This window comes from Dendropsophus ebraccatus, chromosome 4, assembly GCF_027789765.1.
Source record: "Dendropsophus ebraccatus isolate aDenEbr1 chromosome 4, aDenEbr1.pat, whole genome shotgun sequence".
Classification (NCBI taxonomy): Eukaryota; Metazoa; Chordata; class Amphibia; order Anura; family Hylidae; genus Dendropsophus; species Dendropsophus ebraccatus.
In genome coordinates this window covers 50,654,444-50,682,286 of record NC_091457.1, presented here as the reverse complement: position 1 = coordinate 50,682,286, position 27,843 = coordinate 50,654,444, and the positions used below count along the sequence as shown (strand labels likewise).

At 45.0% G+C, this 27,843-nt stretch overlaps 1 protein-coding gene across 1 annotated transcript; it reads right to left on the bottom strand.

Moving 5' to 3' along the window:
* Window positions 1-336: 336 nt before the first annotated feature.
* FSHB (follicle stimulating hormone subunit beta) lies at window positions 337-27,141 on the bottom strand. The gene is made up of 4 exons (XM_069968370.1): window positions 27,085-27,141; window positions 25,710-25,893; window positions 2,801-2,960; window positions 337-590 (listed from the first exon to the last, which is right to left on the bottom strand). The coding sequence occupies exons 2-4, from the start codon at window positions 25,766-25,768 to the stop codon at window positions 366-368; spliced, it is 444 nt and encodes a 147-aa protein (XP_069824471.1). The 5' UTR covers window positions 25,769-25,893; window positions 27,085-27,141; the 3' UTR covers window positions 337-365.
* Window positions 27,142-27,843: the final 702 nt, after the last annotated feature.

Sequence of the window (27,843 nt, the reverse complement as noted above, 5' to 3'; positions counted from 1 at the left end):
TAATAAGTTCCCAAAAAGCAAATACAACTAAGAATTGGATTATTAAAGGGGAACTAGGGTTTGAATAAATCTCTGATGTGTCAGACGTTTTGATTGGGTTTAAAGTGCTCAGCTGACCATTATTCCCCTACAGCTGTGTTTGGCTTTCCTTGGCCGAAAGATGGATTAAGCAATGTTTCTATAGATCCTTATACTTCTCAGTTTGCTATTTAGTTTGGCAAGCAAAGCCGGAATCAGGCAAAGGGGCAAAATGTTCACATACTCCTTTGATTCAGTGTTTTTAGATAGAATTGCTCTTTAACGGAGATATAATATTGCGTACTTGCTGATATATATGGATATAAGAAAGTTCTAATCTTTAACTTTCACTCTTGGTTGAGAGAACAGTAAGTGGGTCCTAAGCCCCTCACTGTGCAGTCAGTAGTCTCAGAGTCACACCGCCCACAGTGACAATCGGCTGCCACCGGATACGTGTAGAAAGGATCGACGTTCTCGGGACAACCAGGGATTTTCACAGTTTCATAATTGACCTCTTTGTATGTGCAGACTTGCTGTTTTTCAGACTTGTGGGGGTGCATTACATTTAGATCCTGAAAAAAGAAAACATTATGTATTATACAAAACCAGATATCATATTCAACTGAAAATAACAACTGAATATGTAGAAAATGAATTTACAATGATGTTTTAATTTTTGCAAATAAAATGTTAATTTGGTGACTCTTAATGGGTCTAAACACTACTGGGATATCCATAAAATGTACACTAAGACAACCACCATTGTGTGACTGGTGGAGGCTGGGATCACTATCAATTTCGAGCATGAAAGGGGCGTCCTGATTTAGCATTCGCCAGAAACAACGATGTTATTCACCACTCTACGCCTTAAAGGGGGTCTCCGGAAAATGTTTTCTTTCAATCAACTGGTTTTAGACTTAACAGTTGCTGTATGCCCTGCAGGAAGTGATGTATTCTTCCCATTTTCACACAGTGCTCTCTGCTGCCACCTCTACCTAGGACAGGAACTGTCCAAAGCAGTAGAAGTTTCTAATAGGGATTTGCAACTGCTCTGTACGGTTCCTGACATGGACAGGGTGGCAGTAGAGAGCACTGTGTCACACTGGAAGGAATACATGACTTACTGCAGGGCATACAGTAGCTGATAACTACTGAAAAACTTTTTTTACAATTTTACAAATTTACTAATCTGTATAACTTTCTGATACCAGTTGAGGTCAACTGAGATAACAATACATGTTAAGCTCCTCTGAGGTTATGGGGGAGCCAGGGATACATAGATATTGGCTGCAAAAGCTGTCTGTACATGTCTGACCTTACTCTATGGCTATCCTAAAACAAGCAATCATGGCAGCATTGTTTACATTACTGCATCAGTAAAGATAACAGGTAAAGGAGTAAAATGCAAAACAAGAAGAATATCAGAAAACTTTATTAGCAATGTAAAATACATAGAGCTAGATTATGTGCACTACTGCTTTAAGAGAGCGCTGAAGGAAAACAAGGCATAAGCAAGCACAGCAGTATCAGAGCTTCATGTATTCTGGCAAAGTTTTCCCTTTCATTTTTAGCCTTGTATCCAATACTCATGAGATCAATTATATGTATAAAAGCTTGTAAGGAGAGGTCCTCAGGAACTGTAAATGGTGGAAGACCAGTGGAGCGAACACATGCCCTGCAATTCTTGAAGAAATAGAGTGAAGTAAAAGGCATTTATAATATTATCAATTTTTAAAGTAGAATTTTCAGAATATTCTCTTTTTTATATTTAAAAAGAAACTACATAAAACATGGAAGTATTAGTTTAAACAGAGCCTACAGTATGTATCCTCCCTTATATATTATGTATACTCCCTAATATATTCTAGGATGGGGGTCACAAGATGACCAGCTTTGAAAACAGAAAAATATGATTTCACAATACTCTGTCAGGAATTGTTTATGCTATGGCTTTGTATGTGGGCATCCATAGGTCGTAATGTAAGGGTTTGGCTAAACTGTTGTGATAATGAACTGATTTTGTGGAAAATCGGGGTATTTCAGGGAAAAATAAATTTTTAATATATGCCTCCCCCTGCACTAAAAATAAAAAAAATCTGCATACTCACCTCTCCTGCCACCATCACTGCCTCTTCTGCCTCTTCTTCTGATGACATTTTGATGCAATACACAGCATCGGAAGTAGGAAAAAGAGGACCATGGCTGGAACTGGAAGATTTGACAGTGGAGGAGGTGACCATGCAGGTTTTTTTTAAAATTTTTCGGGCATATAAAAAAACTGGCAGAGCTCGCCAATACAGTCTAACGGCTGAACATTTTTGTCTGCTCCAGTGCTTTTATATATAGAATTTACAAGGAGTGGTGAGTGCTGCTGTGCATCCTTTCTACTTCGGATCTTAAGATTTATTATGAGACTGTAATGCCTACTGCAGCAGAGCACTGCACACAGGACTTCTTTTGCATCTCCCAATATATCACTTTGTTTGCTGTACTTCGACACCAGCACCATATATTTTTGGGCTACAGCAGTGGCGGCTTATAAACTACTGACCTTAAGTATATAACAAAAATGTATTTCTCCCCAGAAAACTCCTTAATGAGATTTGGGAAAAAGTAATGGTATCTGTATTGTACAGTGTACGTGCTTAAAATGATACTTCCTCTTATGGGAACCACAGTGGATTTCGCTACAAACTCGCAGCGTGAAATCCGCTGCAATTCTGTTATGTGTGAACCCACCCTAAAGGTATTTATAAGCATATTATAGACTCATCCTACTCACCTGTGTGTCGCAATGTCCTGAACACCAAGTTGCATTTACAGAGATACAGGCACTACATTCCTTCTTCTCCAGCACAATGGTAATGTTAGATAGTTGGCATGTTGTGCAGGGAATTATCTTCCAACACAAAACCAGCACATATAGGAACAACTTCTCCATTCTGTGGAATATAGAAAAAATAGTTTTAACTTCCCACTGAACAATTATAAAACCCCAGACACTTAGTATACTTATCAACAGAACAGATTTACTTTTAGATGAACATGCAAGTGACTCATGGGTGACATAAACACACTATTCTTATATTTTTATGGAATATCTCAATGATACACCATCACTTTATGATCATTAGGGTTCCAACATCCGGGACCCTCATCGATCCTATCTGCTTCAGCACTGTAGACCAGGGATGGAGAACCTTCAGTCATCCAGCTTTTTCAAAACTACTATACCCATTATGCCTGGACGGCCGAAGGCTGTCCAGACATGATGGGAGTTGTAGTTTTGCAACAGCTGAAGGGCCGAAGCTTCCCCATCCCTGCCGTAGAGCTTTCACTGTTCTTCCCAGTACAGTGGTGCTCCCCCCGCTTGTGTTTCAGAAACCGCAGCTCTGCACTATTAGGGCCAGAGGCAGAATTCCGGAACTCTCCGCAGCGGATTTCTACCAGCCTCTGTGTCATACAGGCAGTCTATGGAAGGGCTTGTGCGCCTATGCTCTCCGCTCGTAAGAATTGACATGTTAATACTTACAATCGGAGAGGCGTAGAGAGAGGTGGCACGCAAGCCCTCCCATAGACAGCCTGTATGACACAGAGGCTGGCGCGATTCCGCCGCAGAGAGTTGCGCTGCAAAATTCTTAGACCATTCTTAGAAGTTCTTAAACCATTAGGCCCCCGAACCTTTGGCACCACTTTGTAGAGCTCCTAATGCCATGCTCGGTTGGGGGGGGGGGGGGGTCGGCCTTTCTCCCGTTGCCTGTATTTAGAAGAAAGACAACTTTTATCAATGCAGCACAGTGGGGCGGGCAGTCAAACTGGTGTGGATTAGAGGATCAGTGCCCTAGGCCTGCAGTGCTTCTTTCCTCACCTCCCTCCACCTTTAAAACGCTCTTGAGCTGGATGGAGGTGAGGAGAAAGGCGCCGCAGGCCTAGGGCACTGATGCTCTAATTCACGCCAGCTTGACTGCTTGCCTTGCTGCATTGATAAAAGTAGTTTTTCTTCTAAATACCGGCATTGGGAGATAGGCTGACCCCCGACTCTGTATCGGCAAGGGGTCTGCAAGGTACCAGTACAGAGTTGCTTTAAGGGAGCTTCCTTGTTTGTAACCTCCATAAACTACCTGCAGAAATAAGTAACTACAAAGAGCACCTCTCTTCAATGCGTACTGGTAAAGCTTTATATCTTCTGTGGTGGCACTGTAGGGGAATTGAACACTTGTTTACAGACTCCACTGTAGATTATAGCTGATCACTAGGGAAACCAGCTGCAGGATTTATCAGCATATTTTGGAGGTTTGTCAAATTAGAACAGTGATGGTAAAAGAAATGTTCCGTTATTTCTTTCATTATTATATCAGTAATACAATGGTAAGGCCCATGCCTCAGGACTTAGTGTGCCAGTGTCTCTGGAATGTTCTCTGATTTCAGGTAACACCAAAAATAATCCATGCTGTCTGCTGGGGCTATATGCTTACACTGGATTGCTCTAGGCTTACCGGTAGTAACTGAATATAAATGTAAAGAACAGATCATGTCGAAGCAAGAAAACAAAAATTGGTATATTTGCTGATATGCCATAGGATGCCTTAAAGCAATACATTCTACTAATTTCATTAAAAACCCCATCTTCTTGGATAGACTTTGAAAGAGGTTAATGAAAATTAAGTTCATTAAATAATTAAAAGCTTTGAAACATTCAAATAGACACAATGTTTCCTTTGTCTCTTTAAGATCTTATTATGTACAAGTGGTACTCCGGAGAAAGCACTGATTGGCTGAAGAGGAGCGAGGGGAGCCGGGAGCTTCACACAGCCACGGCGCAGAGCAGGAAATGTATGCTCGGGGCCGGGGCTGCGGGCGGGGCCGGGTCCCATACAGGCAGCGGATCCGCTGTGTGTATGAGACCCATTCAGCTTCACAGCACAGGATCCGCAGTGGATTTAGCTGCAAATCGCAGTGTGAAATCCGCTGCGGATCCGGTACGTGTGAAGCTACCCTAAAGGAGTTTATCGATTTAAAACTTACTTGTCCCCTAACCAGAAAATAGGTAAGAGATTGTGAGGGTTCTGACCTCCGTGCTCCCCAACAATCTTGTGGAAAATGAACCAAACAGCAGACCTTTATGTTTGGGCTGGGAAAACTCAGCACCTTAATGCATGCCCCATTCTATGAGACTGTCTACTTTCTATGGACATTATGTCAATTGTACAATAATATGGAAATTCTGAAAACATGACCTTTTGATAGTACTCTAAGAGGGGATGACAGCATCATGTAGGATGATAATATTAGTTATGGTCTGTTAGCAGATCTGCATAATCACATTGACAGTAATTTCAGATTAATGAAAGCAAGGCAATCCCGCACCAGTATTATGTGCTGACATGATTCTATATAATACAGCAGCTTGGATAGATCAGGTGCACCAACAGTGTTTCACTAGCAGATGAATAATCTTTTCACAAGGACCAATAGAGTTTTTTTATTATAATGTAGTAACACTACAGTTGTCCATACCTGCTAGATAGCCGATTGTGTCTATGAGAATTACCTCTCCTAACCCCTCCATACACACAGACACCCAGCTCAGCTAAACATATACGTCTTATCTCCCCATTGAAAAAAAGATTGGGCATGTTAAAATTCAGTTGCTCAATCCTCCTTTTTCCTGACATTACCAGTAGGGGAGACTGCATAACTCATGTGAGGTAGTCATCTGGCTCCACCAAAATTGGTAGTTGTGGCATTACTCCGGCAGCTGGAGTTAGAAACTTTGGATATATGGATACAGTAGCCAACCAATGCCCTGCTTTGTACTGAAAAAGAAAAAAAGAACCCCAAGAACAATGGTCTACGGATGGGTGACTCTTCCTTTTAGATGGGACTCTGGTTTAAATAATTTGAGACAGTACTCTTCCTTCTGGAGAGGAGCTAACTGGCATATTACATTGTAGTGATAGAAAGTGAAGAAATGTGATATGAAGTAGTATCACTTGGCTATTTGGACAAACTAACCACATATTGGAACATTATAGAGAAATATTCCCTACTCTGGGGAACTATTAAATGTATGCAACTTTATAGCAAATTATCCCTACATTTGTTGGATTTTGTCTGATTAAGGAAACCCATGCTTAAATACCCTCTTAGGACATTTCACATTAAACACAACAATCACTGAGCTCAGGGAGATCAGCAAAAAAAAAAAAATTCCAATGAAGTACTCATTCAAGAGTCTTCATTGATACATTGCTTTCTAAAAAACTGAATATGCACAGAAAGTGCTTTGTGGAAGTCTCAAAACATGGTAATAGCTAGATATCCCTCCTGGGAAGGAAACCCATTGCTAAGGGGTGCCTCCCAGTGAGGAGATCACCAAAACACCCGAATATGTAGCCCCTTAAGTCCCACTCAGTTGCGAGGATTAGGACCCTTCTACATAAAAGTATACCGCAGTTGCAAGTATTGAAACATGACCAAGGAAATACCAAAGCCAGGTATCATTCCATGGACAGCTGTTTCGGGGTATTGCAGGATTCTGGCTAGTGGGGCAATTAATAGTAGACCAGCAAAACACAACAATCACTGAGCTCGGGGAGATCAGCAAAAAAAAAAAAAAAAATTCCAATGGAGTTTCATTCAGGGGTCTCCATTGATACATTGCCCTATAAAAAAATAATATTTTATGCAAAGAAAGGGGTCTGTGGCACCTCAGTCAGGAGTCTCAAAACACAGGAATAGCCAGATATCCCCTCTGGGAAGGAACCCTGTTGCTAAGGGGTGCCTCCCATTGGGGAGATCATTAAACCACCCTGATACGTAGCCCCTTAAGTGAGGTGATCTCCTCACTAGGAGGCACCCCTTAGCAACTAGTTTACTTTAGTTTCCTTCCCAGGAGACATAGCTGGCTATTCCCATGTTTTAAGACTCATGGCTGGGGCTCCACAGACCGCTTTCTTTGCATGGACCTTCCAAGTTAAAGTTATTCAGCGCTACAAAAACATGGCCACGACTCCTGTCTCCAGTTCAGGTGTGGTTTGCAATTAAGCTCCATTTACTTCGATGGAACTAAGTTGAAACCCCCCCACTCAAACTGGAGACAAGATTGGGGCTGTCTCTGGAAGAAAGTGTAAAGTGCTATAAGGTTTTCCACAATTTGCAGCTTTGTGGAGGGTCAATGCAATGCCTTGTGGCTCGTCTATTTTTTTAGGTACAGCAACAAAAAGTAATTGTTCATAGTGAAACTTATCAGAATTTAAGAAAACTGCTGATTTCTTTTAGCTCCCCCTTTAGTTTGTGTGTGGTATTGCAGCTCAGTTCCATTAAAGTAAATGGAGCTGACTTGTAATATTATGGGTGTGACGCTGCTTTTGGAAGAAATCAACTATTTCGTTCTCATCCTGTACCAAACCTGTGTTGCTTTCCTTCTTCTAACTTTACATTTTCTATTCAAAATATTATTATATTTTGTCCTATTTAAGAAAGTTTGAAACTTTTTAGCATTGAAAAATTGTCTTGTGTGAGTATAGACAGATCAATAGAGGATAAACAGTCTCATTACCTGACACTTATATAAGATAAATCTGTAGTCCCTACAGTGATTGATTCTATGCTGACATTACATTTTACAGTAGGTAAAATCTAATTGCTCCATTACCTTTACTCCTGTGTGCTCTGGTATTGCTCCTGGATGCTGGCAACCCTTAAATCAATCTCTTTTATAGGCGAATCTCACCTTGAGGATTTACCAGGAATTAAAGCATATCTAGTTTTGGCTGATCACAGGATTAAAACCTGGCTAGACACTTAAACCTTGAGCATAAAACTGACATTTGCAGCCCACGCAAAGCATGCATATAGGAGAATGCTGTCGTGGCCCTGTGCTAAGACTAGTTGAAAGTTAGTGTCTATGGAGGTGACGTGCACTATGTAATCCACGATGCCGCTGTCTGATGTAACATGATACCCAGTGTAGAAATACTGGTTAAACATACATGGTACATATAGTGCCTTACTAAAATTAATTCCTTGCAAAGCAGCACCAAGCTAGTATTTATTATACCGATTTCTGCTAACTTAAAGGAGTTGTGTCCTTAGGTAAACTAAACAAAGCACTTGTGTGTGGTGTCCTAACACGGGTGTTCCTTGTCTGACACCTGTCACAAAAACCTTATACTCCAAAGTAAGGTGGTGATGAAGATGTTTATGAGTTTCACCATCAGATGTCAGTGTTTACTGTGTAAACTTGTATATATGTATTTCATAGCTGTAGTCACTATAGGGTCACTGTTTCTCTGTATTTTGTGATTCTGTGGACCAGTGGAGATACTTCTCTCTTCTCTACCTATCCCTATACTTCTTTCTTTTGCACACTCTCTTCTCCACCACTCACAGGGACTCTTACATACCCTGTAGGAAGTAGTCACTTGGGGAGAGGAAGTGTAGCGTCAGTTTCCCTCTGATTCTCTCAGGAGTAGGAAACACACACAGAACAGGCATTCCTTTTACTTCAAAGATTAAAACTAAAGACACTATGCAGTGTTAATCACTACTGGGGGACAAGTCAGAGATCACCCCAGCCCACGCCGTTAACCTCTCAGAAAAGTGCTGGGCAGTGTCCTAGTATAGAGGAACTGACCCGGATAGAGCAAAGCTACCGTAACAAAGGTTTATGTACTCTATCTCACAGTGCAGGTGACACCGGATAATTTTAGACACTTAGCTACTCTCAGGTAAGCAAAACTAGGGCTTGTGTCACCCTGTTAGGACGGGTCCCCCAACATTGCAGGGCAGAAGGTGGTTTAGGGAAACATGGTCACAAGTATTCTTCTTTCAAGGATTGTTCTCACAAGTATTCTTCTTTCAAGTTCCGGCAGTGCACACTACTACCCTGGATGGGTCTCTCACAACAAACTCCTCTCCTCTTCTCTTCACTGCTCAACACTAAGCTACACAAGCACCACTATTCTACCCTAGCACTTAACGTATCTCCCAGCACAGATTCGGTATGCACAAATCTGTACATAAGACGTTTTCTATCACCACTATCACTGTATCAGTAAAGTCATTCTGTTTATTCTACTAGGATTCAGTGATCATTGCACCAGCACCTACACACACTGGCTATAGACTCCTTGAGTTAATTTCCCCTTTCTATGGGTGGCGGTACTGACAGTCCGGTTGGGTTCTCCCCACTCTGGACCACTATGACAAGAGCCCAAGGGACCCATCATAACCCGGCAGGTCACCAACCATTGGGGAACAGTACAGCCAGCCACCACTAAAAGCAGGTGTAACGCCAAACCTGTGTGCTAAACTAGAACTGGCATCACAACCGTACCATCACTGGCTAAGCTGTATCATAACAATTAGCACAATATCATCCGGTGGCATACCACATGTGTTTGTGCGTCTTTCCTCCTGAAATGGAGAGAATAAGAAATAGCTGTTCACCATGGAGGGAACCCTCAGGGACTCAGGGAGCACCAATATAATACAAATATAATAAAACCATGCAGGTTTGGAACAAACTATGCATGTCACCGAACTACTGGAAAATACAGGTCAGGATAGGAATGGGGCAGACCCTGCACTGTCCCTGCCTACTTGCCTCTATCAGCCCTATGCGGCTGTGGATAACTTAGCGGCAGACCCTGACTTAGTATAAGTGCTAACACTAAACATGGGTAAGACAGACAAACAATGAAGGAGTAGTCAGTAAGCCGAGGTAACAACGAGAGGCTAGCAAAGGAACAGAAATATAGTCCAGAGAATAGTCAGGTCATGGAAGCCAAGGGGTCAGGGAAGCCAGATAACCAGGGAGATCAGGGTAGAAAAGCCGGGGTCAGGAAAAGCCAGAAACCTTGCACAGGAAAACACAGAGTACACTGAGCTTGCTAGATAACCTAAACTTAATAGCCAGCAAAAAGTGACGACACAGGAGATGCTTTATTGGATCACATACAGAAACAGACACAGGGTGAATGGAGAAATCTAATGTCAATTACCAAAGCAAACAGTTAACTTTGAAGTGACCAAAGGGGAACTTTGCGGGGAACAGATGGGTGTGGTAAGGAAATCAATTACTGTTTAGTCAAATGCAAAAACATTATACTAACAGAAAAACTTGACTACCGGCGGAGTCTTGGCCCACACCACGAGCCGAGAGTCTTGCCGAGCTCAAGACAGGTAAGAGCATGACAATGCATTAACATTTCTCAACTGTAGTACAAAGCTAGAAACATTTTTCATCCCCACACAGTTGATAAATTTCCTAAATATGCACATGTATTTGAATGTTGTCATCCAAACTGTCTTCTATTCATGTAACAGAATGTCCTGTAGCCGATTTATGATTAAACTTTTTGATCAAAATAATCCCTAAGGAGTCCCTTAAAGGGGCACTCCGCACAAATTACATAATTTAACATTGCACTTACAAAGGAAAGTTATATAACATTGCCATTTACATTCATTAGGACAGCTGTAATGTTACCCGTTTTTCAAAGAATCAAAGTCCCACAGGAAGTTCTGCAGTTCAGGAAAAAGGAAACACATCACGTCTCAATGCTGTTCCACAGGTGCCATATTGAGACGTGATGTATTTCCTCTCTGTCACAGGGAAACCCCCCCCCCTCAACACATCCTCTGCCCGCCCCACTCCTCCTCTGCCCGCCCCACTCCTCCTCTGCCCGCCCAGTTTTACAATACATACTATATTATCTGTCGGGCTACCTCCTCTGCAAGATCTCAGTCTCCTCTGCTTCTCAGTCATCCTGGAGATCGGCAGCTGCTTGCAGCATCAGATGTCACTGATCTAATAGGAGGCATTTGGCACCCTTTCAATGCCAGATGCCTGCTAGGAGATCACTGGTGTCTGATGCTACAGGATTCTCCTTCAGAATGACTGAGAAGCAGAGGAGACCTCGGACACCAGATTCAGCTATAACTCATAGTCCAGCAGCTGACAGCAAGCAGCAACATCTTTCTGGAGCTGAAAGGGTTTGTTTCAATGCTCCCTGGAAGATCCTGGCCGAGTTCAAGCTCCTTAAAGATGTTGCTGCTTGCTGTCAGCTGCTGGACTATGAGTTATAGCTGAATCTGGTGTCCGAGGTCTCCTCTGCTTCATAAGCGCAATGACCATCATCAAGTATCAGCATGGCATGATAGTGGGGGTTGTATGTGTGCAAGCTGGAGTTGCACAGCTTCCAGAACTACTACCACCATCATTGTCTCTTGGACAAGATGCTGGTAGTAATTTTTCAAGCTGTGCAACTCCAGGTTGCACAACCACAACCCTCAGCATCATGCCATATTAAAAGTAGACAATGGTGGCTGCAGTTTTTATTCACTGGACACCCAAATAAGGGGTCTGGGTTGTCAGTATTTACCATTACTGCTTGTGTAGAGGACTAAGCTGTGCAGTGGGAGGGGAATAGATAGAGGGAGGCAGGGAATAGAGGAGCTAGGGAATGAGGACGGGGTTGTGGGCATGTTTGTGGCCAAAGTCTGGACATGTGAACAGGGCTATTGAAATGTATTGGTGCAATTGCGGACAGAATTATGTACATGTGAATGAGGCTTAAGAGAAAGAGGAAGATTTTATAAGCACTTGTAAGTTTTGCTGTTAGGGTATAAACCCACACACCGTATAAGCAGCGTATTTACTGCTGCGATACGCAGCAAACACGCAGCAAATACGCAGCAAAAACGCAGCAGATTATATCTAAATAACTGAACACAGCATCAAATCTGTACCAACAAATCTGCTGCGTATTTGCTGCGTATTTGTTGCGTATTTGTTGCGTATCTGCTGTGTATACGGTGTGTGGGTTTGTACCCTTAAAGAACTTTATTCAAATAATCTTTAGTTACAAGAAAAAAAATTCTTGACCACTAGTCGGTGATGGTTGACACAACAGTTTTGTTTTGTTTTTTCTTTTTTTTTTTAACAAGTTCAATCCATGAGAGATCTATATATTGGAAATATACTGACATAAACATATATATATTTAAATTACATTGTCTCCATCTGCCCCAGATACCTTGACTGCTCCATCGCATTGCTATAGCTCAGTCCATGTAATGCATTATGTTTTTTCAATCAAAAGTGAACATTTTTTTTTTTAAGGAACAAATTAAAATGATAAAAAGTAGCTAAATTCTTAAAAATTGCTTATTTAAAATCTTCCTATCTAGTTAGGCTACATTTACACATCCTTACATTTTTGTGGCCCTCATAATGAGTCTGCATTTTCACATCCTTGATCTGAAACATGCATCCACAATGCGTCCCTATTAGAGATGAGCGAACCTCGAGCATACTCGAGTCGATCCGAACCCGAACTTTCGGCATTTGATTAGCGGTGGCTGCTGAACTTGGATAAAGCCCTAAGGCTATGTGGAAGACATGGATATAGTCATTGGCTGTATCCATGTTTTCCAGACAACCTTAGAGCTTTATCCAACTTCAGCAGCCACTGCTAATCAAATGCCGAACGTTCGGGTTCGGATCGACTCGAACCCGAACCCGGTTCGCTCATCTCTAGTCCCTATTCATCCGTATTTTTGCAGATCAGCAAAAAGTGAGATGTTGCCTGTAAAAATGGGGAAATGGTCAAAATGGTCATTTGTTTATCAGAATGTCCTGCATTTATCTGGTAGCCTCTGGGAACTGCAGTGATGCCACAACCCAAGGCAGAGGACAGGATACTCCTTGCTGAGGGCTTCTACAGTGATGCGCAGTTTCCAAACTGCATTGGGGTGCTGGATGGGAAGCACATCCATGTGAAAAGCCAGCTCACTATGGGTCCCTATATTTCATCTACATACAGTATTTCTCGGGGGTCCTGATGGCCCTGGACGACAGTGACTGTTTGTAATTGTTGATATAGGGGCCTACAGGAGCACTGCTGATGCCAGCATCTTTGGGCTACCAGAATGAGTAAGATGCTTCTTTTCAACCAGCTTGCTCTTCTCAACCAGCTCTTCCAGAGCTGTAATAGGCAGGCAATGTGGACCTGCTGTGCTACTCAACCGAAAGAGGAAACAGACTGAGTACATGTGGTTGGCAAGATAAGTCATCAGCAGGAGAGTTAGCGCAGAGTCAGGCACAGGGTACAAACATGGGTTGAGTCAGCAAGCGTAATCTGAAAAACAGGCACAAGTCAGGATACACAGAGTCAACAGAATCACAGAAAGACACCTTTGCTTGGTATGCAGCAAAGCAACAAGGCTCAGGCAAGGTGGAGCAGGTGGAGCTAGGCGGCTCTGAACTGGCAGACAGCAGTAGCAGGTAGAGACATCCTGCCCCTATAAATCCAGAGCAGGTGGTTGCATGCGCACCCTAGTAGCCAGTGGTATTATAACTGCAGAAGGAAGAAGAAGATGCCAAAAGACATAAGCAGCCCCAGGACAAGCAGGGAGTACAGCAGAGAAGTGGACAGGATTTTGGTGGCGAGCAGGTGTGGGGCCTGGATAGTGTCGCTGCCGGTGACTGACCGTCAATGTTACACTCTGGGGCAGCATGTGCCTGCGGGAGCCGTTCCTTGGTAGAGTCCCTGTCACAAATCCATAAAAACTATGAATATGTGAATAGAGCCATAGAAATCTATGGGTCTCTAATATGTCAGATCATCATCAGATCAGCAATTGCAGACATAATATATTCATGTGAAAACTAGGTCTTAGTATTGAAGTGATATAAACATTATAAAGTGAGTGATATTAGATTGTTGTCTACCTATCTTTTTCTAGCACCAAGATTATATATATAGTGTAAAGTACATATTCTAATATATTTATCTATATATCTATCACATTCATGTATACATTATAAAGTATGGCTGGCCATACAGTAATGTGCATGGTATTGCTTTCTATCTATCTATCTATCTATCTATCTATCTATCTATCTATCTATCTATCGATCGATCTATCTATCTATCTATCTATCTATCTTCTATCTATCTATCTATCTATCTATCTATCTATCTATCTATCTATCTATCTACCTATCTATCATCTTACTGCATAACCAGTTATTGATATTCCATACCTCCTAGAATTATTAAAAGGGTGTTCTCATTTTATAATGTTATGGAACATTACCACACTGCTTAGACATACAGTTCATTTTAAAGGGCTGTAGCCACCACTAGAGGGAGTTTGGGAGTATTTTGCTAATTGTTTATCTTTAACCCCTTAAGGACAGAGCCTGAAATGGCCTTAATGACAGAGACAAATTTTATGAATATGACCAGTGTCACTTTAGTCATTAATAACTTCGGGATGCTTTTACCTATCCGGCTGATTCTGAGATTGTTTTCTCGTGACATATTGTACTTTACATTTCTGGTAAATTGGAGTCGATAATCATAACAAATCTTTATGAAAAAAACCCAAATAATGTGAAAAAATGTGAAAAACTGCATTTTTCCAACTTTGAAACTTTTTTGCGTATACAGAAAGTGGTTATACCACATAAATTATATATTAAATAGCATTAGCAACATGTCTACTTTATGTTGGCGGCATTTATTAAACGATCTTTAATTTTTTTTAGACAATAGGAAGCTTAAAACATTAGCAGCAAATTTCCAAATTTTCAGTAAAATTTCAAAATCAGATATTTTTAGGGACCTGTTCAGGTTTAAAGTGTATTTGAGGGGCCTGTATGTTAGAAAGCCCGACAAAGCACCCCATTTCAGAAACTGCACCCCCCACACTCTGCAAAAGCATATCCATAAAGTGTTTTAACCCTTTAGGGGAGTCACAGAAATAAAAGCTAAGTGTGTAAGAAATTTGAAAATTTTAATTTTCTGTGCAGAGATTTTATTGTAATCCAATATTTTTCATAATTATAAACCTATTACCAGAGAAATGCACCCCAATAATTATTGCCCCGTTTCTGCAGTTTATAGAAATACCCCATATGTGGCCTTATTGCGCTATTTGACGCAACCACAAGCCTCAGATACAAAGGAGCGCCTAGTGAATTTCAACGCCTCCGTTATATTTGGTCATTTCTGACTGTACCACTTCAGGTTGGCAGAGGCTCTGGGGTGCCAAAACCTAAAAAACACCCCTAAAGGGACACCATTTAGAAAACTGCACCCCTCAAGGAATGTAACAAGGGGTGCGGTGAGCATTTGGACCCCACAGGTGCTTCACAGATTTTCCAAACAATATGGTGTGAAAAAAGAAAAATTTATTTTTTACACTAAAACGTTGTTCTAGCCTTCAATTTTTCATTTTCTTAAAGGGATAAGAGGAAAAAAAAGACACAAAATGTGTAGCGCAGTTTCTCCCGAGTACGGAAATACCCCACATGTGGCGATAAAGTGCCAAGGGGGCGCAGGACGAGCCTCCAAAGGGAAGGAGCGCCAATTGGCTTTTGGAAGCTGAATTTCACTGGAAAGGATTTCAAGGGCCATGTCGCATTTACAGAGCCCTCGTGCTGCCAAGACACTGGAAACCCCCCACAAGTGACCCCATTCTGGAAACTACACCCCTCAAGGAATCTAACAAGGGGCACAGTGAGCATATGGACCCCACTGGTGACGGGCACAAATGTGGAACAATGTGACGTAAAAGTAAAAAATTTCATTTTTTCACTTTCATGGCACAAATGTGCCCGTCATCAAGGGGTCCATATCCTCACTGCACCCCTTGTTAGATTCCTTGAGGGGTGCAGTTTCCAGAATGGGGTCACTTGTGGGGGGTTTCCAGTGTTTTGGCAGCACGAGGGCTCTGTAAATGCGACATGGCGTTCATCATCCATTCTAGCCAAATCCAACCTCCAAAATCCAAATGGCGCTCCTTCCCTTTGGAGGCTTGCCCTGCGCCCACATGGCGCTTTATGTCCACATGTGGGGTATTTACGGACTCGGGGGAAATTGCTCTACACATATTGTGTGTTTTTTTCTCTTTTAACCCCTTGTGAAAATGATAAATTCAAGGCTAAACCAACATTATAGTGTAAAAAATGTAATATTTCATTTTCACGCCACATTGTTCCACATTTGTGCCCGTCACCAGTGGGGTCCATATGCTCACTACACCCCTTGTTACATTCCTTGAGGGGTGTAGTTTCCATAATGGGGTCACTTGTTGGGGGGTTCAACTGTCTTGGCAACACAGAGGCCTTTTGAATGCAACATGGCCCCTTAAAATCCATTCCATCCAAATCCAGCCTTCAAAAACGAAATGGCGCTCCTTCCCTTTGGAGGCTTACCCTGCACCCGAATGGCACTTTATGTACACAAGTGGGGTATTTCCGTACTCAGGGGAAATTGCTCTACACATTTAGTGTTTTTTTTTATCTTTTAGCCCCTTGTGAAAATGAAAAAATCATGACAAGATTAATGATTTAGAGTAAAAATTTTACAAAAATTACACTAAATGTTGGTCTAGCCTTGATTTTTTCCATTTCCATAAGGGGTTAAAAAAGAAAATTAACACAAAACGTGTAGGGTAGTTTCCCCTGATTACGAAAATACCCCATATGTGGGCATAATGTGCCATATGGGCACAGGGCAAGCCACCAAAGGGACAGAGCGCCATTTAGAGGCTGGAATGGAGGATGGAGGCCATGTCGCAATTACAAAGCTCCTGTGCTGCCAGGTCAGTAGAAACCCCCGACAAGTGACCCCATTCTGGAAACTACACCCCATAAGGAATCTAACAAGGGGTGCAGTGAGCATATGGACCCCACTGGTGACAGGCACTTACGTAGAACATGTGCCGAGAAAATAAAAAATACCATTTTTTTCATTTTCACGTCCCAAATGTGGCCGTCACTTGGGGGCCATATCCCCGCTGCCCCCCTTGTTAGATTCCTTATCGGGTGTAGTTTCCAGAATGGGGTCACTTGTGGGGGGTTTCTACTGTCCTGGCCGCACAGAGGCTTTGTAATTGCATCATGGCATCCTCTAATGGGAATGGCGGCCATACCTACTTAGCTGGGGAAAAGGGACAATTCTAATTTATTTGGGGGTATTAGGGCAATTATTAGTTTATAAGGTTGAAAATGACAGGTGTCCATCAAATTCAACCTGTGTTGATCCAGAGGAAGGCAAAAAACCCTCGTGAGGCAGACGACAGTAGCCTCATCAATGGGAAAAATTCCTTCCCGACTCCATAATGGCGATCAGAATAATCCCCGGACCAACTTGACCCCTGAAATAGGAATAAGGGACAGAATTTAGATAATGTAGAACCCCAGTGACGTGTGGTGCACCTGGAAGCGATCCAGTATGCAGAGGCCGGGGTGATCAGGACAGGCGTCACACTGGAAATGGTGTCCTTCCTGATCCCCCTGTTACGCCACACTCTGCACTTCTTCTGGGGTCTCCTGTTCTCCAGTTCGGGGGACGTCACCTGGAAAATGTTGCCCTGGTGCGATACGGGGTCCCTCATATCCAGAAGCGCTGGGTCCGCTCCATGGCTGCTAAATATTAGGGCGCTATTACTACTTCTGATATGTTCGGATCGTGCCGCAAGCTACAGTAGCTCGGGCAGCGAGGGACCGGAAGAGGGGGGTGCTGGTATAAAAGTTATCCCCGTACAGGTGGTGACCTTTATCCAGCAGTGGGAAGATCAGTTCCCGGACGATCTTCCCTCTTGTTCCGAGGATGGGAGGGGGAGGGGGCATCTGGGGCTGGATTCGGGTGTTCCTTCCTACATACACTCTAAGGGTACATGCACACTGCGGAATCGCGACAGATAACCCTTCGTGCATTCCGCAGTTGGCACCCGCCGGCGGACTGATGCAGGCGCACGTCTCCGTCCGTGTCATAGACTCCATTCTATGCACGGGCGGATTCCGCTCTCCGCCCAACGTGTTCATTCTTTGGAAGGACGACGGAATCCGCCCGTGCATAACATGGAGTCTATGACACGGGTGGAGACATGCGCCTCCATCAGTCCGCCGGCGGGTGCCAGCTGCGGAATGCACAAAGGGTTATCCTTCGCCATTCCGCAGTGTGCATGTACCCTAAATCTGTAAGTGTACCCTGAGGTACTCTCACAGAGTTTGTAGAATTTCACACCATACCGTCATCTCTTATTGGGACGGTACTGGCGGAAAAGACATGTCTGGGGGGCAGCGTACGCTACGCTACCCCCAGACACGTCACTGGATGATGAGGATGAATGGAGGAAAGAACGATCCCCCCCATTCATCCTCACTGGCTGTTTCGGTGTCGGAGGTAATAATAACGTATCCCTCTGACACCGAAAACACCCTGGGGGCCATCTTTATACGGGGATTGGTATATGGGGTATGTAGTGGTGTAGTGTCAAACTTTATTCAATGTAGTGTGGTGTAATGTAGTGTTTTTTACGTGTTTTTTTTACAGTAAGTATAAAAAAAATCTACGCCAACAAAGGAGTTGCTGATAAATGCCGCACTTATGTGTGGCACTTATAAGCAGACCGTGGCAGTAGAATATAGAAAAAAAACACCCTACGCCGAAAAAGGAGGAGTTGGTGATTAGCAGCGCACTTTCATGCGATGCTAATCAACACTCAGCGGCGATAGGGTGCGGAAAATAGAAAAAAAAAAATTGGGGAAAAAAAAAACACTTTTTCTATATTCTGAATATCCCTGTAGCTGCTGATAAGTGTATTACACATATCAGCCGCTAGGGGGCAGCAGAGCGCAAAATCCGGAAAATGACGAGGCTGGAGCCGAAAATAGCCGAAAGAAGACGACGAGGACCGCCGGAAAGACCCGAAGACCGAACGGAATGACGGAGGACGCCGCGAACCCGGAAGCGGCCGATCAGGAGCCCGGGACAGGTGAGTAATGTACAAATACCTGCTCTGGACCCCTCGGCTACCTAGCTGAGGGGTCCAGGGCAGGTATTTACTATTTTGTGGGACTCTGATCGCCGTGCCACTGGCCCGATCGCCGTGAACGGCCGGCCGGCCGTTCACGGCGATCGGGCCGGTGGCACGGCGATCAACATTACTTTTTACAGTAATGGCGGTCGGTGCCGTCCTCGGACAGCACCGACCGCCATTTTTTTCCGGGTCATCGGGTCACCGATGACCCGGAAAGGTTCCGATCGCCGCTATTGGCTGATCTGAATTGATCAGCCTATAGCAGCGATCGTAAGCACGGGGGGTGTTAACCACCCCCCGTGCCGAGAAGCTATGATGGCCTGCTATGATTTATAGCAGGCCATCTTCCCCGACCGCTGTGTGTGAACACGCAGCGATCGGGGAAACATCGGGCGTAAATTTACGCCCTGATGCGCTAAGTACCAGGGCGCCAGGGAGTAAGTTTACGCCCGATGTCGTTAAGGGGTTAAAGTGGTATCTCAATTTGTTATTGTCAGGACTGTGCGCTACTGCTCCTTGGTTCGGGCTGTGCGGCCGAGAAAATGCTGAGTTGGTGCAGTTCCGGAACCCTGTCTGAACACAGGTTTATTTTAGGTTTTCAGCCCCACCCGTCTTGCTTGTCAACCTTGGCAGCTTGAGGGTTAAAGGGGTAGTGCGGCGAAAAACTTTTTCCCCCATTCCCTCCCCGCATGAAAAGTTATATAGATCCATAATATATATTGATAGCGAATTCCAGCCCCTTGCCCGACTTTTCCTGGTCCTGCTGGCTACCAGAAGAGGCTTACTTCCGGGTTTCGGCCAGGACCATGTTACAGCCATCTGGGGTCCCGGCATTCCCTTCCTGCCTTGGCACGCCTCCTAAGCTCTGCTATTGGCCAGCGTCTATAACAGTAATTCCACTACTATTAGAACTGGAAGTCCCAGCGCACCCGATGGCCATACACCGAACTGACATGTGTATGGCCGTCTGTTGCACTGGGACTTGCAGTACTAATAGTAGTGACATTGCTGTAGATAGCGAGGCAGGGTAAAGCAGGTCATACACTGACTGACAGTGTACAACCTGCTTTACCCTGCGGCACATTACCGCATATACACCCAGTGGCGTAGCTATAGAGGTCGCCGGGGTCGCCATGGCGATCGGGCCCCTACGCTAGGGGGGCTCGCACGGCCCCCCCTTGCCACTTGTGACATTGTCACTTTAAGCTTCCCGAGAAGCTGCGGCCGCGCAGCTTCTCGGGATGCACTGATCGCTTTGATGTTCCGCCCGCACAGTGAGCGGGCGGAACATTAAAGCGATCAGAATACAGGAGAAGGACCTGTCAGTGTCCTCCTCCTGTATTCTCTCCCATAGGCTGGCTGCCGGCACTTCATACCAGCAGCCTATGGGAGGCCGGGCCGTGACCTCTCCGGCAGGCGTGAGGATGTGACGTCATCACGCCTGCCAAAAGTCCTGTCCCTGCGGCTCGCAAGATGGAGCCCGAAGAGGAGAAGGAGAGCTGCTGCCTGCACAGCGCGGATTAGGTGAGTAGGATGTTTGTTTTTTTAGGGGCACCTCTGGGGGCATTATTAGTATATGGGGGCACCTCTGGGGGAATTATTAGTTCTTGGGGGCACCTCTGGGGGCATTATTAGTGTATGGGGGCACCTCTGGGGGCATTATTATTGTATGGGGGCACCTCTGGGGGCATTATTATTGTATGGGGGCACCTCTGGGGGCATTATTAGTTCTTGGGGGCACCTCTGGGGGCACTATTAGCTCATGGGGGTACCTCTGGGGGCATCATTATTGTATGGGGGCACCTCTGGGGGCATTATTAGTATATGGGGGCACCTCTGGGGGCATTTATATTGTATGGGGGCACCTCTGGGGGCATTATTAGTTCATGGGGGCAACTCTGTGGGCATTATTAGTTCATGGGGGCCACCTCTGGGGGCATTATTAGCTCATGGGGGCACCTCTGGGGGCATTATTAGTTGATGGGGGCACCTCTGGGGCATTATTAGCTCATGGGGGCACCTCTGGGGGCATTATTAGTATATGGGGGCACCTCTGGGGGCATTATTAGTTCATGGGGGCACCTCTGGGGGCACTATTAGCTCATGGGGGCACCTCTGGGGGCATTATTAGTTCATGGGGGCACCTCTGGGGGCACTATTAGCTAATGGGGGCACCTCTGGGGGCGTTATTAGTTCATAGGGGGCAACTCTGGGGGCATTATTAGTTCATGGGGGCACCTCTGGAGGCATTATTAGTTCATGGGGGCACCTCTGGGGGCATTTTTAGCTCATGGGGGCCACCTCTGGGGGCATTATTAGCTCATGGGGGCACCTCTGGGGGCATTATTAGCTCATGGGGGCACCTCTGGGGGCATTATTAGTTGATGGGGGCACCTCTGGGGGCATTATTAGTTCATGGGGGCACCTCTGGGGGCATTATTAGTCCATGGGGGCACCTCTGGGGGCATTATTAGCTCATGAGGGCACCTCTGGGGGCATTATTAGCTCATGAGGGCACCTCTGGCGCCATTACTTGTTCATGGGGGCACCTCTGGGGGCATAATTAGCTCATGAGGGCACCTCTGGGGGCATTATTATTGTATGGGGGCACCTCTGGGGGCATTATTAGCTCATGGGGGCACAGCAGGGAATCCTACATACAGGGGGCATCCCACATTCCTACTCACTTTACTGCACATTACACCAAACAGTGCAGTTACTATGGGAGCCTACAGGAGGGAGGAAGGGAAGGAAGTTGCTAGAAATGTGCGGAGCCTAAATTGTTTGTCTCGCAGGTTCTAAGGGGATGAAACGTATCTGGAAGGAATCATCTTGGAGGACTGGGCCGGATGAAGAGGAAAAGGGAAAGTGACGCCTCAGATCAAAGAAGACATCACCGGTGAGTCACTGTATGACGGTTTTCTTATTTTGTAGAACATCATTTAGTAGGGGTGCCCCGAGGTGGAAAAGGTTGGGAAGCACTGCGATAATCTGTCCCGCTGCGCCCGCTGGCACATGCTGTCATCTGATTGGGCCTCTTACCTAATCAGATGACAGCAAGTACCAGCGCCCCCTCCTCCAGACATCTGCCTTGGCGGCCCAAGCTATGTCCTATGGCCGTATCTTTACCGCGTTGAGCTCCAGCTTGTGCTGCATCTACATTATCTGTACTCAGAGATATCATTGTGTTATCTGTGGTGTTACATAGGACTGCAGGGGACATCTGCTACATGATCTGTACTCAGAGATATCACTGTGTTATCTGTGGTGTTACATAGGACTGCAGATGACTACTACATTATCTGTACTCAGAGGGATATCACTGTTATCTGTGGTGTTACATAGGACTGCAGGTGATATCAGGTGACTTCTCCAGGTTGCAGAAGTTCAAACTTCATCATGCCCTGCTGACAGTTTATAATGGGAGTTGTAGTTTTGCAGCATGTGGCTCTTCAGGTTGCAGCACTACAACCCCCATCGTTTCCAACTGGCAGTTCATGATGAGAGTTGTAGTTTTTCAGCTGTAGAGTCAAAGATTGGAATACAATGATTAGACAATGACACAGTACAGTCCATTAATTATAGGGGGCAGTAGTGCAGTACATGAGGTGGAGGCAGTGACAGGGCATTAGAACATGGTGGCACATTAGAGTAATTGGATAAAACGTTAGATAGGACTTTGCCTGATGGGGGGGCCCCAAGCTAAAATTTTGCACCAGGGCCCATCAGCCTTTAGCTACGCCCCTGTATACACCCACATGTGCCGCCGTTCCCCATACACTATACAGTATCTCCTGGGGGGGGAAGGCTGACCCCGGAGCTGACTCCGCAGTTTATTGTCCACAGAGCGAATTTAGCAGCGATCACCCCTCCACCCCGCACCGTTCCCCTACTCCCGGGGATGCCCTGAGGCGCAATTATAAGGATACAGAAGCCGGAGGTGTCCGGTGAGCAGCGCTGATGGCTCTGGAGCCCCGGGACACGCTGAGCCCGTCTGCCGCTCCAGAGCTGTCAGACCTGCTCACCGGCCGTCGGCCACTGCATGAGGTGTGATGCTCTTTGCGCCTCCCGCTGCTGGGCTCTCCGGGGCCGGTGCACTGCAGGAGGTGCAGAATGGTGCGGGGTGGTCGCGGCTGACAGCTCTGGAGCCCCGGGACACGCTGAGCCCGTCTGCAGGAGCTGCTCAGCAGGAGCTGTCAACGGTGCGGGGTGGAGGGGTGATCGCTGCTGGGCTCTCTCTGTGGACAATAAACTGCGGGGTCAGGCCTCCCCCCCTGGAGATACTGTATAGTGTATGGGGAATGGCGGCACATGTGGGTGTATATGCGGTAATGTGCAGCAGGGTAAAGCAGGTTGTACACTGTCAGTCAGTGTATGACCTGCTTTACCCTGCCTCGCTATCTACAGCAATGTCACTACTATTAGTATTAGTCCCAGCGCACCCAACGGCCATACACATGTCGGGTGTGCTGGGTATATCGGGTGTGCTGGGACTTGCAGTTCTAATAGTAGTGGAATTACTGTTACAGACGCTGGCCAATAGCAGAGCTTAGGAGGTGTGCCAAGGCAGGGAGGGAGTGCTGGGAGCCTCAGGAACACCCCGTATTGTGACGTATGAGCCCTATGTGTCGACCCCAGTTGGCTGTAACATGGTCCTGGCCGAAACCCAGAAGTAAGCCTCTTCCGGTAGCCAGCGGGACCAGGAAAAGTCGGGTAAGGGGCTGGAATTCGCTATCAATATATATTATGGATCTATATAACTTTTCATGTGGGGAGGGAATGGAGGAAAAAGTTTTTCGCCGCACTACCCCTTTAACCTTCTGTTGTGCAGGTGAGCTGTGTGGAGGATCAGGGGCCGGTCCAATCAGCTGCAGGACTGAGTTCCTGATCCTCCATAACTATAGTGTGTAAGCCCAGCAGACTGGCTATTAGTATTCCTGCTAGGCTAAGCGTATTCTTGCTGTGACTTGTAGTTCTCCTGATCTTTTTGCTCGTTCTTTAACTTCTCTATCTGCCGCCTGCCTTGACCTTTCTGCTTGACTTTTGACCCTTCCTTTGCCTGACGATTTTGTACCTATGCTGCTCGCCATTGCCGACCCGGACTGTTGACCCTGAATTATTGTGTTTGTCTATCTGTACTTATTTTATGTTTTCACTTGTTACAGAGCAGGGACCACCTTCGTGGTTGTCTGCAGCCGCCTAGGGCTGTCCGTGACAAGTAGGCAGGGACAGTGGGTGGGAACAGCCAGGGCTTACTGTCTTTCTGTATCTGTTTTACAGCCCTTGCCACCATCCAGTGCTAACAGTTATCCTCATCTGTGGGGACTACCTTTGATCCCGAGAACAGGGATCATTTTCCACAAAGGAGCAAGAGAATACCACTGTAAAAGATCTGGACATTCAGAAAACTTTATATACTGCTGGGGGTGGGGGGTTGGGGGTGAGTCCCAGGGCTCCTACTGTGTAGTCTTTTGATCTGCCCTGACTGCAGTGATGTCCAGCATTTTCCCCTAAGTTGTGATAACATCAGGAAAAAAGGTCACTGGCCCCTCAGCCAGGTAGTGGCGTCCTACCCCAGTCACTGACTGGCTGAGAGGCCAGTCCATTAGCTGGGTTGTGCCATGTCAGCTCCAGAGATCTCGGAGCCAGACAGAGGAAAGTCTCACTGCTCACTGCGGGCACTGGAGAGGTAAGTTGGTACTTATCAATTTTCCCCCAGCCCCTGCCAGCTATAAAGACATATTAGCCCCTATCTGGACCTATTTAGATACAAATAATGGTGGACATTCCCTTTAAGCCTCAAATCCAGTAACACAGCATTAAATGTTTTCTGCTTAGTACTTCTGTTTTATCTTATTCTGATATAAACCATAGGACAAGCAAACAGCCTTGTAATATTTCGATCCACAGTCTTGTAGAGGACATTATATATGGACAGGATACTTCTTGAGATCTATTGACCTTGATACAATGAGCAGCATTTCTCCATAGTCCCTGCAGACTGTTCTTACTGTGTGCTGTGAGCTTAGAGCAGAGTAAGGGTGAAATAGCCCTAACCTTCGCCTGTCAAAGGGAGAATGAACCGATAAGGCCACACGCTGTGATGTGAGTTCACCTTGTTCCTCTAGATGGAGGTAATAGGTTATTTTATGCTCTGCAGATTGCTTTCTACTGAGGGAACCAGATATACTGACAATGTGCAGATAGAAATAACACATAGCCTATCTCTCTCTCTCTCTCTCTCTCTCTCTCTCTCTATATATATATATAAAGTTCTGCTTTCTTTGTAACTTCACAGATTTGTGACAAAGTTACACTGTTTTTATATATAACTTTATACCAGGATACTAAGATACTATTGTAATAATATACATTATGTTATAAGGGTTGGATGATATTAAAAAAGGACGGCCTGTGGGCCACATCTAGCCCCTGAGATCTTATGATGCGGTCTGTGAACATGTGTGCCACGCAGAGTGCCCTCCTGTGCCTGACTTGACCATTTCCTTCATTGCTGCATTGAGAACCCCCAACTCCCAGCCAGCACATCCCTACTCATGAGCTACTATATACCAGTAACATTGTGTTGGACTAAAGGCCCTATTACACAAAGCAATTATTGGCCATATTCGGCCGATACCGACCGTTACGGCCGATAATTGCTTTGTGTAATAGAAGACAACGATCAGCCGACATGCACTGAAACGCCAACCGATCAGCCTGTTGACGATCTACCGCCATCACTCTGAGCAATAGGAGCGGCGGCAGCAGACTGCTGCTGTCTCCAGTGGACTGCCCGGACGATCTGACGATCACCCAAGCACCCCCCCCCCTCCAGCTCTTACCTACTTCTCCTCGCTTGCTGCCGGCGCGTGTAATAGCGGCACTTGCTTGCTATCCACATCGCCTAATGTAAGAGGGGCTTTAGACAGATGCCATCTGCTTCCTTCCAACAAATCTTGGCCACGTTACAGATACATGTCAGTGTAGTCAGACCCCTCACCGATTGGACATTGCCGATGTTATATTCTGGATAAAGCATTTGCAAAATTAGCAGTTTTACAGCAATAAATGGACATAGAAATGCGTGTCAAGCATAAAAAAGAACAGCTAATTGGTTTACAGTCATCAGGTTTACAGTCACATTTTGCTGACTGTAAATCGTCACAGATCAGCAATCCATCAGATACCAGGCAGTAAATTATTAACTAGCGTTTTTCAGCAATAGATCTTTGTTGGGGTTGAAAAGACAAATTAAATAACATTTTGTCATTGATTTTACATTTCGTATTTGCAGAAAATCCATTGTTAAGTGTATAGTACCTGAAAAGGTTAAATGTAATATTACAGTGATGTAGAATCCAGGCTCCTAGGGGAGCAGCTGCAGCTGTGCAGGTAACTCAGGGAACAGTCCCAGTTATATAGGAAGGTTACAGAACCTGAAGTCTTTTCCTGTGAGGTGCCCAGGAGAGAAGTCTCCGAGGAGCAGGGAGTGTATTATTGATGGAGTCAGGAGCTTCGCATCCCAGTATGTGCGAGGAGCTCTAGTATACCTGTTTACAGACATAGCACAATTTATTTATAGATGACTTATATTATGTGTAATTTACAGTTTTTTATTGTCCAGTACAGTCATTACCAAACAGGGTTCCCCAGAATCTGGTTATGGGATCCCCAATGTAGTGTATGAACACAGACCAGACTTTAAAGGTAACCTGTCACCCCAATACTTATCGCCGCACGACGGTCTGCACGCTCAATATGTAAATTAGAAGAGAAGAGTCCGACATCCATAGGAGATCACTGCTCCAGAGTGCGACCAGCAGGAGAGGATAAGTATTGGGGGCTCTACCGGGGGGTCGGACAGGCTCTTCCCCAGGTGCAGAGCGACAGGTTCCCTTTAAGGCTGCTTACTTTATTCCATGCATGTTAGAACCAGACTGGCCAGCCACACACAGCAACCAGACACATGTACATAATTTTGTAACATTTTGCAGCCAAGTTAACACATTACTTTCCAACATATCACATCCTGAAGAAAATAGCAGGACCTTTGACCTTTACCCCTGCCACAGGTGTTAGGTGTAGGCTTAGTTGACACATGTCTGTAAAAGCATGGGCAGTCCACAATAGAGATGAGCAAAGCTTGATTTGCAGTAAAGTTTGAAAAAATTTTCCTTGTTGACTAAGCTAAACTTTGTTTTAAAAATTGTTGCTGACCTGTCCATGCTCCCTCAGTGACCCTCTTCTGTGTCTCCGGTGTCTTCGATGTCTTCTTCTGTGCCGTCTCCAGCCCGCTCAGTCAGTTACTGAAATAAGATGAAGCAATCTTTAAAGGGATTCTCCAGCGAAAATCTTTTTCTTTTAAATCAACTGGTTTCAGAAAGTTATATAGATTTGTAATCAATTTTTCTATTTGAAAATCTCAAGTCTCAAGTCATCAACTGCTGTATGTCCTTCAGGAAATGTTTTCTTTTCAGTCTGACACAGTGCTCTCTGCTGCCACCTCTGTCTGAGACAGGAACTGTCCAGAGCAGGAGAGGTTTTCTATAGGGATTTGCTATTACTTTGGGCAGTCTGTGTTGAACAGAGATTTAATTAGAGAGCACTGTGTTAGGCCATGTTCACACACTGTATTTTTTCAATAAATAACTGCTGTTGTGGCAGATTGCAACACCGGCCACTATTTATTGAAAGTGTGAAATAACATTATCTTCTATGGAAAAACATTTGCAGTATATAAACCCTGTATTCACTGCAGCTGCTGTTCTGAGCACACAATGTAAAGTACGGCTCCTGGCTGTACTTTACATTGTGTGCTATGGCCAATTGGAGCGCGGACACACCTGAATGTGCCTGCATTCCAAATTAACAAGGGAACATCACAGACAGCATTTGTTTTTACAGTGTCTGAACATGGCCGAAGACTGAACAGAAAACAACATTTCCTTCAGGACATACAGCAACTGATAAGTACTG